Raw genomic sequence first — 14,555 nt, forward strand, 5'->3', positions numbered from 1 at the left:
ATAACATATGATCCTGTTATTTATGAATCAATTTTTCTTTTTCTTTTTTTTTTTTCCAGCTACTCGGTTTACCCAAAAAGTAGGTTATGGAAATGCCATTGGATTTTTAGTGAATAAAGGAATTGCTATGGAACCACCTCAAGAACATCAAACTGGAGAAGATGATGATAATGAAAATAATATTATCAATCCTATTACTGGACAATATGTATCAGCAGAACAAGATGAAGGACCAAGTTTAGCGGATATGACGGATGAAGAAAAAGAACGTGAAGCTGAAAGGCTATTTGTATTATTTGAAAGATTAAAGAAAACTGGAATTATTGATGTGGAAAATCCAATTGCAAAAGCTATGCGTGAAGGTGTTGGTAGTGATAAAATTCAAGAAGTCGATAGTGATGAAGAATGATGAATTTTTTTTTTTTTTTTAGTTTAATTTATTTTTAGTTAGTTAATCTATTGGAAATAATAAAGATTAGAATTTTTTTTTCCTTTTATTAATACATATTATTATATATTATTGTGATAGTAACGGTGGTGATTTCCAAAGAGAAAAATAAAAAGCAAGGGGAAGATGAAGCAGGAGGTTCAATCATGAAAGAAAAAAAGAATGGATATTTTATTTAAAAAGAAAAAAAAACATCTTATCTTATAATATGTCTGACTAAAAAAAAAAAAGAATTATAATGATCAATAAAATGCATTGTTTTTTTTTTTTTCTTATTTCAATACTACTATGCTCTTAATAATAGAAAAGTCATAAGCTTTTTATTGAATCCTGTTGTTCTAATAAAGTGAAAAAAAAAAAACGTTGCAAATGGCATGCATAAATGTCTGTGATTCAATCCATATCTCTTTGACCCATTGACCAAACTGTAATATGCACTAACTATTTATCTTTTTTTTTTTTGACTCCTTTTTTTTTTTCTTTCTTTTTTTTCCACGTAAAGCCTTTTTTTTTTTTTTAAACACTCCTTTTATTTTTATATTTTTTTTTCTTTCTTTTTTTTTTCTTTTCTTTTTTTCTTTCTTTTCTTTTCTTTCTTTACCCCTTGCCTTCCTTTCTATTTCTTTCTTTATTTTTGTTGTCATGTCAGCAACTGTACATCCACCTCATGCTAATCAAAAGTTTTGGCCTTTAAAAAAATTTGCTTTAGGGAAAAACGCCAACTCGAACGCCTCATTACAACGGAAAACATCCACAGGTAAAAAAAGAAAAAATGAATAAAGTATATAATATATCATTAACTGTTACAATTCGAGGGGGGTTTAAATAGTATCAGGGGATAAAAAGACATCCAATAGTAGAAACACATCATCAACGTCTACAACAACTATTGTTACACTATCAAAACAGCAACAACAACAACAACAACAACAACAACAACAACAACAAACTACTGTCTCAAGGTAATATTTTTTTTTAAGTTAATGTTAGATGGGGGGTCTTCAAATATCTGTTTTTGCAAGACCGGCTGGTTAAAAAAAAAAAGTTTTTTTTTTTACATCACCTGCATAAAAGCTGTTCTAACTAAACCAGTATCCATTTTTAGTAGTTCTCTTCAACAAAGGCGAAATAAAAAAGGTAATAAAAACCTGTTTTTATTATTTACATATAACTTTTCAGTGGCACTCAATTTTTTTTATATTTCATTATGTATAGGATCAGTTATCTCTTCAGATGATCAAGTTCCTCCCTCTTCTGAACAAAAATCAACCAGTGTTAAAAAACAAGAACAGGTTATTTGTACTACGCCTACCACTTCTCCTATGACAATTCAAAAATCAAAACAACGCACATCATCCTCATCACAAACGAACACAACTACTACTGCGTTTACAACAAAAGAAGCGAGACAACAACATGCACCACCAATCTCCAGTCGTCGATCATCCATCAAACCAACAAAAAAGGATCAGCAACAACAACAATTAGATTTACTTCCATCTACCAATGATGTATCTTCAACAACAGATTCATTTATGGATCCATCTCCTCCTTTACCTTCATCAATTTCACCTATTCCTACACCAGTCATTGTCTCTTCACCAGACTATCCAGTAATTGATGATGATGATGATATATCTTCTTCATCACGTCCCACAACAACAACAACAACAACAATCAATGATCAATCAATGACAGTCATACCAAGATCATCACGACCTCGACAGCAAAAATTATTACGCCCTACCTCATGTACCAGTTTACGCCAAGTAGCTCTTCATCAAACACTTTATCCACCATCACCAAAATCAAGACCAGTCAGTGCTTATTATGACATACCCACTAATCATTCTGATCATCAACAAATTCAACAGTCCTATACTATCAAACGCTCCAGCACTGTCAATCATATTTCTCCATCCTGTTCTGCATATCGTCGATCTTCTGAATCTACTTTGGAAGATAGCTTGATTACTCCCCAAGATAATGAATATGATGAATACGATGTAGATTATTATTACGATGATGATGATCAAACTCTTTTTTCCAATAGTATAGCTTCTATAGATGCTAAAGTATCTCCATCTAGTCCACCATCCAGGCGTTTAGTAAAAAGACCAATGTCCATGATATGTCAAAGGTTACCAGATCCCATTTATGTTACTGACTCCTCCTCTCATAACCAACAACAACAACAACATCATCATCATCATCATCATCAACAACAACATCAACAACAGCAACAGCTTCTTCAACATCACCACCATCAGCAACAACAACAACAACATCAACAACAGCGACGTCATCCTAATGTTGTGACTGTAGCTGGTGCAGGTGATTTATGTATTACTTCTTCTGAAAGTTATCATCGTCTTGGGAATCATACTATTCCCACTCATGGTACTGATGGTTCCTCATCTTCAAGACGTCCTGTTTCCGATTGTTTATCAACAAATGGCTATCTATCCTCTTCTTCTGCTTCTCTTACTGGTGGTAGTCCTTTGGTTGAGTCTTCTCTACGTCATCATCATCATCATCATTATGATCAATCACCACATCAACAACCAATGTATGTATTTCCTGATTCAGTTTCATTCAATAAAAAATTCAATAAGCGAGGTTCAATGCAACAACAACAACGATCAAAACAACAAAAGGAAGAATCAACTTCTCAACGACATCATCTTAGTGTAGATTTATTAAAACAAGAACTTGAAAGTGAACGTGCTGTGGTCCATGCTTTACAACGTCAAAAAGAAGGTAAATTTATAGAAAGGAAAAAAAAAAAAAAAGAGATGGGTATATAGGATTTAAAAAAAAAATGTTCACTTTCCTTTATTATTATTATTTATTTGAATTTTTACTTCCTTAGCTTATAACAAGGATATCAGTTACTTGTGTCAAAATGTGGACACTTTATCCAAGGAAGGAAAAGAATGGAAAACGAAATATCAACAAGAAAAAGTAAAAATAATCTTGATATACTTCATATACGATTCTAATCTTTTTTTTTTTTTTTTTTTTTTGTTATGAAGGCGGAAAAGGAAAGATGTCAAGATGATCTAGCAGCAGCAATGACCAAATTTAGTGAAGCCACAGAACAAATCAAACAATTATTAAATGAAAAACAATATCTTGAAAAGGAATTGGATCAAGTTAAAGATCAATTGACAATGTCGGAAAAACGAGCATCTGCACCACCTTCATTACCTACCTTAACAAATGTTACAACGACATCTTTGCTGAATGAACAACAATTAGAAACATCTTTACATCATGATCAACAAATCAAACTTATTCAGACCACCATGGAACAGTTATTACAATTAGATATATTCGAATCATCACCCACATCTTTGCCTAAAGAAAAAAAAAGGTAAATATCATGATAATAATAATAATAAAAAAAAAGGACTTATTTTATTCTTTATGTAGGGATGAAGAAAAGGATAATGAAACAAAGACAATGACACGTGTCAATAGTGTTGTTTCAAATACTTCTGGCGTTCAGACAACATCAACAAGAATGAGAAGTAGATCTAGATCATCCTCTTCTCGATATACTGTCAATACAACATCATCATCATCATCACCACCACCACCAACAACCACAACATCAACTTTGATCAATGCTTCTGATAAATCTGAACAACATCGTCGACATCATCACCATCATCATCATCATTCTTATACAGATACCAATGCAGTACCTGGAAATACAGTATCATCTACTGATTTAGATGGACAATTACAACGTTTATTACATGAAAAAGAACTTGTAAGTCAAAGAAGTAAAGTCGGATATTCAAATTTAAGTTGGATTCATGGGGTAATCTTTTTTTTTTTTTTTTTTAGTTACAAGCAGAATATAGTAAGGTCCCAGTTAGCGGTGGTAATGCTATTTGTCGGCGACGAAGAGAAGAACTAGAAGCAAGATTGGATGAAGTTGATAGCAAAATGCGAAAAATTAGATTGAAGATTAGACGTAGACATAAAAAGGGATATATGGCTTAAATTCTTTTATATATTTATATCATAGTACTTAGTTTAGTTAGTTTGATCTTTTTGTTTTATTACCATACCTTTTTTTTTTCAAATAATAATAACAATAAAAAGAATGGATTAAAGTTTATTCAAGGTTACTCTAGTTAAATATATTTGGAGAATATTATGTCATAAGATGAAATGATGATGATGATGATATAGAAAGGGAGTTACCCAATGAGCGGGAATTGAAGAATCAAATCAGAAAACTGTATCTTGACCATGTGTATATGAGTGGGAAAGAGTCACAAAAAAAAAAAAAAGATATTCATTCTTCTCCTCTATTTAACTTTTTTTTTTTTTGACGGATAATAATGATTCATTTCAATGATAGAGAGAAATTTTTGCTTCTTATTAGAAACTAAGAAGTAATATGTATAATGTAGGTAAGGGGTTAAAAAAAAAAAAAAAAAAGAGGATGATGAAATAAAAAAACAGAGAGGGGCTATTTCTGATTTTCAAGATAAAAATCCACCTTTCCAAATTGGGAGTTGATCATTTACAATAAAGTTTCTTCTTCACCAGCGCGGGCTCAATAGCATGTCCTTGGTAGGACAAATTTCAAAAAGTGAAGAAAAAAAAAAAGAAGAAAATCCTATTTTTCTTCTTACCAGCCAATAAGATCTCATCATTCAATTTTGACAGTTTATTCTTATGGATCATCATATATTTCATTTTCATTTTTATTTTTATTTTTTAAAAAAAAGGGTACATTATTATGGACAACAGTAGTATTATGTCTTTATTTTTGTTTTTGTTTGCATATGAGAAATCCATAAGAGATAAATGCCGATGTTGTGTAACTGTTGTTAGTAGTTGACCAAGCAAAAAAAAAGAAAAAATGAGAAAATGAAGAGACTCTGTCAAAAAGAAGTAGATTGAATCTCCGGTTCCTTTTTTATTCTTCTATTAGATTCTAATTTTCTTTTTTGTCTCTCTTTCGCCCTTTTTTTTTTTTTTTTTTAGTTGCTTTCACACTCACTTATCATAAAGTAAAACACATAAAAAAAAAAAAGAAAGATGTTTTACTTGTGGATGATAACGTTTGTGTTATCCTTTTTACCATGGATCGTTCAAGCTACTCCTGTTTTCAATAAAGGTAATCAAAAAAAAAAAAAGATCATCATCATTCAGCTCATCCTTTTATTTTAATACTTTATATATATAAAAAAAACAGTGAATGGCTACGATCTGAATGGAAATCAATGTCCTTTACCAACATACAATTCATATCCTTGTCCTACGTTATGTGTACAAGCGATATCCACATGTCCAGAACAGATTAGACCAAGTTGTGCTCCCAATCAAGTTTATTGTGTGGATGGTCAGTGTCATGATGGTTCAACATGTCCAAACAATCTTGTATCCGCATGTAGTTGTAGTGGTATAGATGGTGGTGAACAACAACAAACTTATCCTTGTCTTACTCAGCGCGTCAAAATCCCCAACTTTGTAGCTTCCAATAAAACAAGTCTAGGCTTGGCTGCTTGTCAATCCAATATCATGACCACTTCTCAAATAAAAAATGTTACTGAATGGCATACTGGTCTCCCTCCTCTTGATCAACCCATGTGGGGTCAATGTCCTACTGTTATTCATCCTCCTTTGACTTTTACTGAACCTGTCTTCTTGGCCCTTTATGTATTTTATGGTTCTTGTGTGGCTCTTTTGATATCTTGGTTCTTTTACAAATCTATCCGGGAAAAGGTAAACGATAAAAAGAGAAAAATGAAAAAAAAAAGAGAAAAGAAGAGAGAAGGAAAAAAAAATCAAGGAGAAAGGGTGTGTGTGTGTGTGAGAAAGAGAAGGGAGGAAAACATCTTTAAGTTATACAGGGGAAGAGGAGGCGAACAAAGGGTGATGAAAAGGAACGAATCATATCAGGAAATAAAAGGAGGACGGGGTAAAAAAAAAAAAAGAGGGGGGGATCAAGGAGGAAGTCAAAGGATTGTTGCAGGATCATAATTATTGTTTCTCTGATTTCTAATTTCTTTTTGTTTTCTTTTATTACAGGTTATCAAGCATCAATTCACAAAAACCAAAGATCAATTTAATCAAACCAGTCAAGAAAAAAAGTTATCCTCTCCAAAGGTAAAAAAAAAAAAAAAAAAAAAAAAATTAAACGGGACTTGGATCCGATGCTTATCATACCTCCTTCTTTATCTATGTTATTGATAGAAATTGAAATCATCTGAGGACATTGAAAAATCAGGGACGTCGATCAAAGCAGTGGAAGTGGATATAGAAGAAGAGGATGATGAAGAAGAAGAAGAACCTTTAGTCATCAAAGCATACAAGCAAGACTTTGTAGGTACAATAATGACGATCCTCTTTTTAATCCAAACAGCTGGTCAAGTGGCGTATATGATTATGATGACCAAGGACTACTATATGAACTACGCACTGTTCAATGGTAATGCTCTGGTCCAATCAAGTACTTTTATGGGCATGTGGTACATCTTCTTCTTTTGGTTCGCTGGTATCACGATTTTCCGCTTCCGTCTTCCGAATTACTTCCGCCTTCAATGTTCTTATGCTGAAGGTCATTATGTGCAAATTGAAAGAAAACAAGAAGGTAAAAAAAAAAAAAAGAATTCATATAGTTTGAGTGAGCATTATATATGTGTGTGTATATATGTGTTTTTTTTATCTTTTGAAATTGATTGATTTTTCTTTTATATATATATATAGGTATCATCTTTTTACAAGGTCAATCTAATAAGGTGATGGATTTTGTACGTTATTTGGAAGCAACTGGAAAACATATATTTGGATTGGATGTTTCGGTCACTACCTCACAATTGAACAGAACAAGAAATGGTACATCATACTTTGTATATCAATGTACTCGTTATGTCTATCATCCAGAATCAGGATTATTCGTCCCTCATGCTTTTGAACTTGGAAATACCAACGCTGATCTGGCTCAACTTACCCAAGGTTTAACTGAAGAAGAAGCTGCTCGTCGTGAAGAATTGATTGGTCCCAACTTTATTGAAGTCTATGTTCCCAATTATCTTATGGCCCTCCTACGTGAATTCACCTCCTTCTTCTATATTTATCAGTTTACGGTTCTTTGGCTCTTTTATTACTTTGCTTATTGTAAGTTGTTGTGGAACATGATAAAAAAAAAAAAAATTCAGTTGATTTTCTATTTTTTTTTTCTTTTTCTTTTTCTCACTCTCTTTTTCTTTATTATTATTTTTTTCTATGAAACTAAACTATAGGGCAAGTGGGTATTGCAGATACTTTTGTCATTCTTCTTTCTGCTGTAGTCAAGGTGGTTGTACGCATCCGATCCGAAAAACGTATCAAACAAATGGCTGAATTCACAGACACTGTCTTCATCTTACGCGATGGCGAATGGCAATCAAGGTCAACGGCAGATTTATTACCAGGTGATATCTTCCAAGTAGATGAAGGCAAAAATACTCCATGTGATGCAGTGATTCTATCTGGTAATATTGTTGTGGATGAAAGTTCTTTGACTGGTGAACCTTTGCCTATTCGAAAATTCCCTCTCCGTGTGGATGACGTTAGTCAATATGATCGTATGGGTTCTGGAAAGATTTCTACTATTTTTGCTGGTACCACTATCTCTCAAGCACAACCTACTGAAAAACAACAAAGAGTAATTGCTTTAGCTACTCACACTGGAACTGCCACAGATAAGGGAGAACTTATCAAGAAAATCTTATTTCCTACTCAAGTTTCCTTTATCTTTGATGAACAAATTAGAATTGTGATTTTGATTTTACTTTGTTGTGGTCTTCTTTGTCTTGGATTGGCTATTTGGCTCTATGCAAAAGGAACAAGTAAGTGATTCTCTTTATAGATAATTGGGCCATTTATTCATGATGATTATTCTTTTTTTTTTTTTATTGAATTGAAATGTTATGATTAGGTGCTTGGTTTTATGCCATGTTTGCCATTTGTCAATTGTTATCTCCTTTACTTCCTGCTGCTTTGGTAGTAGGACAATCTGTGGCTGCTGGACGACTACGTGAAAAACAAATCTATTGTGTTGATTTACCTCGCATTCTCATGGCTGGCAAAGGTAGGTAGACAAAAAAAAAAAAAACAAAAAAAAATTTACAAATAATCTTTAAAACTATAGTAAATTCACATTATTATTATTATTATTATATATTTTGATAGTACAACTATTTTGTTTTGATAAGACTGGTACATTGACAAAGGAAGGACTTGAATTCTTTGGCGCTCAACCTATGCAACATTTACAACTGGATCAAGAACAAACACATAAACCTGATTTTGATGGATTAAAACACGATGTGAATCAAGTCCCTCGATTGATGCAAATTGGATTGGCCACTTGTCATGCAGTAACGACTCTCAACGATCAATTTATTGGTAACCCTGTGGATATCGAAATGTTTAAATCATCAAAATGGACCTTAGCGGATGATAATAAAGGATACGTTGATACTTTGATCCCACCTCATGATATTACTGGTTCCATTAGTCAAGCCCCTATTCATGTTCTACAGCGCTTTGAATTTGTCCATGCCCGTATGTCCATGTCAGTAGCCATCTTGGATTCTCTTACCAACAAGGTACATATTTTTGTCAAAGGTGCTTATGAAAAAATCAAGGATCTGTCCGTACCATCATCCATTCCTGATAATTATGATCAAGTGACTTCTGATTTGGCGCGTCAAGGTTGCTATGTAAGTATATGAGAGGAAACCAAAAAAAAAAAGAATTTGATATTGATGGGTTTGTTTTTTTTTTTTTTTTTTTTTTTTTTTTTTTTGTAATAATTCATTTTAGGTGCTTGCATTATCACATCGAGAAATTGATTTGGACAAAGTAGGTGGTATGGATGCATTCAAACAATGGAAACGTGATAAAATGGAAGAAGATATTCGATTTATGGGTCTGATTGTTTTCAAAAATCAACTGAAACCGGATACGACAGAAAACATTGCTGAACTCAAGCGTGGGGCGACACGAACTGTGATGATTACTGGTGATACAGCTCTTACGGGTGTATACATTGCACGACAATGTGGTATGGCTCTGGATAAAGCAAAAATGCTTCTTGGTGATTATGACAAGGATACAGATCGTGTGAAATGGATGGATGTGGATGAACCTGACACTTTTGGTGATGTGAATGTCGATGATTATCTTTTGAACAAGACACATACGCCAGTGGAATTAGCAGTAACCGGCAAGGCTTTCCAATGGCTCATTGATCATGATTTGATTCGCAACTATCTTTTGGATATTCGTGTGTTCTCACGTATGACTCCTCATGGCAAAGTACAATGCATTCAACTTCATATGGAACGTGGTATTACGGCAATGACTGGTGATGGTGGCAATGATTGTGGTGCTCTTCGAGCGGCTCATGTAGGTATCGCTATGTCGGATGCTGAAGCTTCCATTGTCTCTCCTTTTAGTACAAGTGTTCGTAGTGTCAAATCATGCGTGGAATTGATTCGACAAGGTCGTGCTGCTCTGGCTACTTCAATCACTGGTTATCGATATCTTATTCTTTATGGTCAAGTGATGATGATGCTTAAAATTATTACTTTTTATTTCAATACATCGTAAGTTTTCCACAAAAAAAAAAAAAGAAAAGAAAAGGATTAACTCTTTTTTTCTAAAAAAAAAAAAAATTATTTAGTATAAGTCAAAATGTTTGGATTGCAGTTGATGTTTTGATTACCGTTTTGTTAACCATCGCCTTGTCAAGAGCAAAGGCTGCCGATCGTCTTGAAAATATCCGTCCAACAGCTCAGATTTTAGGTCCTCAAACTTTGGCGTCTTGTCTAGGTATTGTTGGTATCAACTGGATTTACGTGTGTTGTGCTTTCTACATGTTATTCCAACAAAGCTGGTTCCGATGCAATGAATTTGACTCTAATGCTGTTGATATTTCGAAATGGTGGCTTTTGGCTGATAACTATGAAGGCGAAGTATTAGCCATTGTATGTCTCTTCCAATTCATTAACAATGCTGCTGTCTTGAACTTTGGCTACAAATTCCGTCAACCTTTCTACCGTAACTATGCTTTGGTCTTTTTATGGCTTCTGTATATTGCTATTGTGTCTCATTGGGCCTTGGCTGATCCGAATCGTTTTGGTTGTCTTTTCCGTTTCAACTGTGGTACGAAATCTGTCTTGGAAGAATATGGTTATCCTGTTCCTCCTACTTATATCGAAGACTACAATACGCCTCTTGGTATGAATGTCATGCCTACTTATTTCCGATGGCAATTATGGGGACTTTGTGTTGGTAATATGGCTACTGCTTTAATTTGGGAAAAGGTAACATGTTCACTCAAAAAAAAAAAAAAAAAAAAAAAAAAAAAGATAACTCATCCTTTCTTTTTTTCTTTTTTTTTTTTTATAGTTTGTCGTGTTAGGTCCTGTTCATGAATGGTTGTCAAGAAAATTCCCAGTTCAAAGACTCAAGGTTACACTTTAATGCTTCTTTTTATTTTATTTACATATATACTTATGTAAGATCTCATTAATATATACATATATTCCTCTCACTTGTCCTCCCAAACTATTATCATATCCTAACTCATATTACATACATCATTTTTTTTTATCACTTATCCATGTTGTATCTCACTAAAATATCGTATTTTTTTTTTTTTTTTGTTGTTGTAAATGACACTTTTGAATCTAATAAAAAAAAATCAATAATCATAATGAAAAAAGATTTGATTTTGTTTTGCTTAAAAGGGTTTATATGGATTTTTTTTTTTTTTTTTTTTTTGCTCTGAAAAAGAAAAAACATCATTGATGTTTTCAACCATACACAACAACTGAATCTTTCTTCTGTATACAAAATAACATTAACACGTCTATGTTTATTGAATAAAAAGTGGATATGATATTGACTATCAAAAAAAAGGAATGATAAGGGAAAAAAAAAGATAGATCAAAAGATGAGGAACAAATAATAGTAATGATAATAAAAACAAAGAGTGTATGTATAAAAGAATGTGAAGAAAAAAAAGATATATGTATAAGGATGGATAAAACATAATACAAAATAATCCAAAGAAGAATCTAATCAAAACCAGAAAAGACATCATGAGCTGCTGACAGATGAACTGACCCAGTATCCAGATCAATGGCATAACATAAAAAGGTAGCATCCACGCTACAAGAAAAGAGAAAAAGAGAGAAGGTTAGTTTTTTTTTTTAAAAAAAAAAAAAGAAGTCCATTTCTTTTTCTCACTTACATGCTCATCATCGTATAAGAAAAGAATTGCGACATATACATGGGAACTATAGCAGCAATCAATCCAATGATCAAACCATGAGAAGAATGCAATTGATGACCAGCAAAGATATAAGCACCAAATCCAGAAGCGAGAGAGATAACCAAAGCACCCACATAAAGCACTAACCGAGTGATCAAGTCACCAATCAATCCAGAAATCAGATTCCTACGAAAGATCTTTGTCCCTGATCTTGCTGCCATACAAAACCCATCACCTGTAATTCCCGCTAATCCAATAACATAATGATTGATTTGATTGATCCAAGCTTCAATATAGGCAAGCATCAAGGAAACGATGGACACAAAAGGTCGACTTTTCTTGACATACTAAAAGTAATAAAAGAAATGTTGTTAATATTATATTTTCAACTTTTCTTTCAACTTACACTCTTCATATATCGTGTCGCTAAATGTAAAAATTGGACAATGGATAAGACAAGTCCACCAAAAGCCAACGTTCCAAAAGATGTCGTTGATGCCCTTGTTAAAGCAATTTGCCATGCGTTATCAGAATGCTGACTATTTGCTTCATGCCTATTAACAAGTAAGTGAATTATATCAATTTTGATATTCTATCTCTCTCTTTTTTTTTTTCTTTATGTCCTTACCTGTGGAAATACCATTGCGCAGTAATCGCTGATAAAGCAAACCTAATAATAATAATAATAAAAGTTAACCTTGATGTTGTGTATCTTTTTATTAGACTACCTTTGCATATTGATGAGAATGGCCGCTGTCCAAAGATACATAAAGATATAAAATGTGGCGAATAAATATGCATTATCGTTAACAACCCACATACCTAAATAAAAAAATACAAAATAAAAAAATAAATTTGAATGGATCCAGTTCACTTTTCATAATTGGAGATGATTACCAGAAGATGATCCATTTTTGACCAAATATCCAATTAACCAAAGTCGATTGAAGAGAACAATCCATACAATAGTAAATAGAAGAAAAACTACTAGTAGAATCAAAGACACCAAGATGATTCCAGGATTGAAACGTAGCACATCACATGCAAGCTACATTATAAAAAGATAATCACACAATCAGTAAACAATACATACATGAATATTATCTTTTCTTTTTTTCATACTTCTATGATGGATATGGTTTTCTGAATGCGATGATGGTTCTTGTAAATCGTATATGCATAAAAGATACCCAATAAAAGAGGTATGAAAGACATCATTGTCAAACTATTAAAGAAAAAAAAATATGAATCACATGAGTGAATCAGTCTTTCTTTTATTATTATTTATTACCTTGTATCATGATTTGTAACATCATTTGGGTATATATAATGCTTGTGTAAAGATTCGATCATAGTCCAAAGAAAGAGACCCAAAAATGTCAAAGGAATGCCAATGATGGTTCCCCAAACAATAGTCTAAAAATCAAAAAGAACAAATGTTCAAGTTAATGTTTTTTTTTCTTCTTTTGATAAAGTTTGATGATAATTTGACTTACTTTGGTAATTGTACGAAGAACATAAATCCATATTGTACCAGTGATCAAAGATATTGTCATCATAATCGCCAAAAGTCCTAGAGTTCCCCCCCAAAAAAAAGTGAATGAATGAATGACTAGATATTATTATATGATGAATTACCTGCACTATCCTTGATGGTACTAAATGTTGTTCCCTTTGCATAATCCTCAATGGAATGAGACTAAGTTCAATATATAACAAAGTTAATTATAAACATTTTAAATAAAGACATATATATATATTTACATTGGTTGTAAATAGAATGATAATACCAGAAAAGATAAAGATAATGAGACATATTCCATATAAAAAAGTAAAAAAAGGATCCCTTAATTTTCGTTCTGCCTTGGTTGTTGTAATACCCGAGGGAATCTATACAAAAAGGAAGAAGTACGTCAGTCTGAGTTTCTTTGATTGCATTATTTGTTATCGTTATGATTTTTTTTTCCTAATACCGCAGCTGTAGTAGGTAATAGAGATTCAGAAAGTAGTTTTGGTTGAGTAATATTGGTATTGGGAGTACTATTGGTAGGTATATCTAAATAAATGGCAGAAGGTTTCTAAATAAAAAAAAAAAAAAAAATGATGTAAGAAAAAAAAAAAGAAAGAAAGAAAAAAAAAAAGAAAAGAGTGTCTTACTGGACTTTCTTCATAATTTGAATTATGATGTGTATCATCCATAGAATCTTGACTGAATATAAGTTGACTACGATCAGAATATTCATGTGAATCAGTTAAAGGAATACTTTCTTCACCAGGTTGTTGTTGTTGTTGTTGTTGTGTAGAATAAAAAAGACTATGCGACATGGTACCGTTATCATCGTCTTCATTTTCCGACTCGGCATCCATTTGTGTATAAGCTGAACGCCAACTAGGAGGTTCTAATATACGACTATTCCGAAGTGTTGAGTATATACCTTTGGCAAAGTTGGGTAATGATTGTTCCATCGATATATCAAATGTTAGAAAAAAAAAAAAGGTGAAAGAAAAAAAAAAAAGAAATGAAATAAGAAAGAAAAGTGGAATTTTTTTTTAAAAGTCAATTGAGTGGTAACGTGACCCGAGTGTGATAGTCTCTTTTCTCTATAAAGAAAAGATAAGAACAAAAAAGTAAAGGACAAAACCAAAATGATCAAATATTTTCTCTCTTTCTATTCTTCATATCAACAGAAGATTCAAGTGATTCCTTTTTTTTTTTTTTTTTTTGTTGGCAGTGTTACCATGCAAAAACTAATACAAACTGCGATGAAAAGATCTAAAAGAAATCAAATTTTCATGAGTATTTCCAAAAAT

At 32.4% G+C, this 14,555-nt stretch overlaps 4 protein-coding genes across 4 annotated transcripts; 3 read left to right on the forward strand and 1 right to left on the reverse strand.

Annotated features, from left to right (window-relative positions):
* Positions 1-31: 31 nt before the first annotated feature.
* Positions 32-364, forward strand: BX664DRAFT_249413 (guanine nucleotide exchange factor; the record flags this gene model as incomplete). The annotated part of the gene is made up of 1 exon (XM_051540276.1): positions 32-364. A coding segment is annotated over one exon (333 nt), but the record flags the coding sequence as incomplete, so codon positions are not given.
* A 641-nt stretch (positions 365-1,005) lies between these two features.
* BX664DRAFT_389522 (uncharacterized protein) lies at positions 1,006-4,580 on the forward strand. Its single transcript, XM_051549545.1, has 8 exons — positions 1,006-1,205; positions 1,278-1,410; positions 1,557-1,585; positions 1,664-3,208; positions 3,321-3,412; positions 3,484-3,824; positions 3,884-4,226; positions 4,304-4,580. Exons 1-8 carry the CDS (start codon positions 1,091-1,093, stop codon positions 4,460-4,462), a joined length of 2,757 nt encoding a protein of 918 aa, XP_051395788.1. The 5' UTR covers positions 1,006-1,090; the 3' UTR covers positions 4,463-4,580.
* Positions 4,581-5,448: 868 nt separating this feature from the next.
* BX664DRAFT_343939 (uncharacterized protein) lies at positions 5,449-11,136 on the forward strand. The gene is made up of 11 exons (XM_051547385.1): positions 5,449-5,591; positions 5,670-6,199; positions 6,506-6,583; positions 6,671-7,067; positions 7,184-7,594; positions 7,720-8,307; positions 8,397-8,549; positions 8,651-9,183; positions 9,287-10,071; positions 10,149-10,791; positions 10,877-11,136. The coding sequence occupies exons 1-11, from the start codon at positions 5,513-5,515 to the stop codon at positions 10,949-10,951; spliced, it is 4,272 nt and encodes a 1,423-aa protein (XP_051395789.1). The 5' UTR covers positions 5,449-5,512; the 3' UTR covers positions 10,952-11,136.
* Positions 11,137-11,332: 196 nt separating this feature from the next.
* On the reverse strand, positions 11,333-14,228 carry BX664DRAFT_389524 (plasma-membrane choline transporter-domain-containing protein). Its single transcript, XM_051549546.1, has 13 exons — positions 13,902-14,228; positions 13,718-13,822; positions 13,509-13,634; positions 13,383-13,443; positions 13,241-13,317; positions 13,036-13,160; positions 12,867-12,969; positions 12,642-12,792; positions 12,473-12,566; positions 12,373-12,414; positions 12,151-12,298; positions 11,724-12,091; positions 11,333-11,641 (listed from the first exon to the last, which is right to left on the reverse strand). Exons 1-13 carry the CDS (start codon positions 14,208-14,210, stop codon positions 11,548-11,550), a joined length of 1,803 nt encoding a protein of 600 aa, XP_051395790.1. The 5' UTR covers positions 14,211-14,228; the 3' UTR covers positions 11,333-11,547.
* Positions 14,229-14,555: the final 327 nt, after the last annotated feature.

Source organism: Halteromyces radiatus (assembly GCF_025201355.1).
Source record: "Halteromyces radiatus strain CBS 162.75 chromosome Unknown BX664scaffold_12, whole genome shotgun sequence".
In the NCBI taxonomy this organism is placed as follows: Eukaryota; Fungi; Mucoromycota; class Mucoromycetes; order Mucorales; family Cunninghamellaceae; genus Halteromyces; species Halteromyces radiatus.

Bases quoted from the DNA above. Each gene is read 5' to 3' on its own strand.
- BX664DRAFT_389524 (XM_051549546.1), bottom strand. From the start codon at position 14,210: ATGGAACAATCATTACCCAACTTTGCCAAAGGTATATACTCAACACTT. The intron at 13,635-13,717 runs GTATTAGGAAAA...CTTTTTGTATAG, and splicing joins TATTACCTACTACAGCTGCG to ATTCCCTCGGGTATTACAAC. The intron at 11,642-11,723 runs GTAAGTGAGAAA...CTTTTCTTGTAG, and splicing joins TCTTATACGATGATGAGCAT to CGTGGATGCTACCTTTTTAT.
- BX664DRAFT_343939 (XM_051547385.1), top strand. From the start codon at position 5,513: ATGTTTTACTTGTGGATGATAACGTTTGTGTTATCCTTTTTACCATGG. The intron at 6,584-6,670 runs GTAAAAAAAAAA...TGTTATTGATAG, and splicing joins AAAAGTTATCCTCTCCAAAG to AAATTGAAATCATCTGAGGA. The intron at 7,068-7,183 runs GTAAAAAAAAAA...ATATATATATAG, and splicing joins AATTGAAAGAAAACAAGAAG to GTATCATCTTTTTACAAGGT.
- BX664DRAFT_389522 (XM_051549545.1), top strand. From the start codon at position 1,091: ATGTCAGCAACTGTACATCCACCTCATGCTAATCAAAAGTTTTGGCCT. The intron at 1,206-1,277 runs GTAAAAAAAGAA...GGGTTTAAATAG, and splicing joins ACAACGGAAAACATCCACAG to TATCAGGGGATAAAAAGACA. The intron at 1,411-1,556 runs GTAATATTTTTT...CATTTTTAGTAG, and splicing joins CAACAAACTACTGTCTCAAG to TTCTCTTCAACAAAGGCGAA.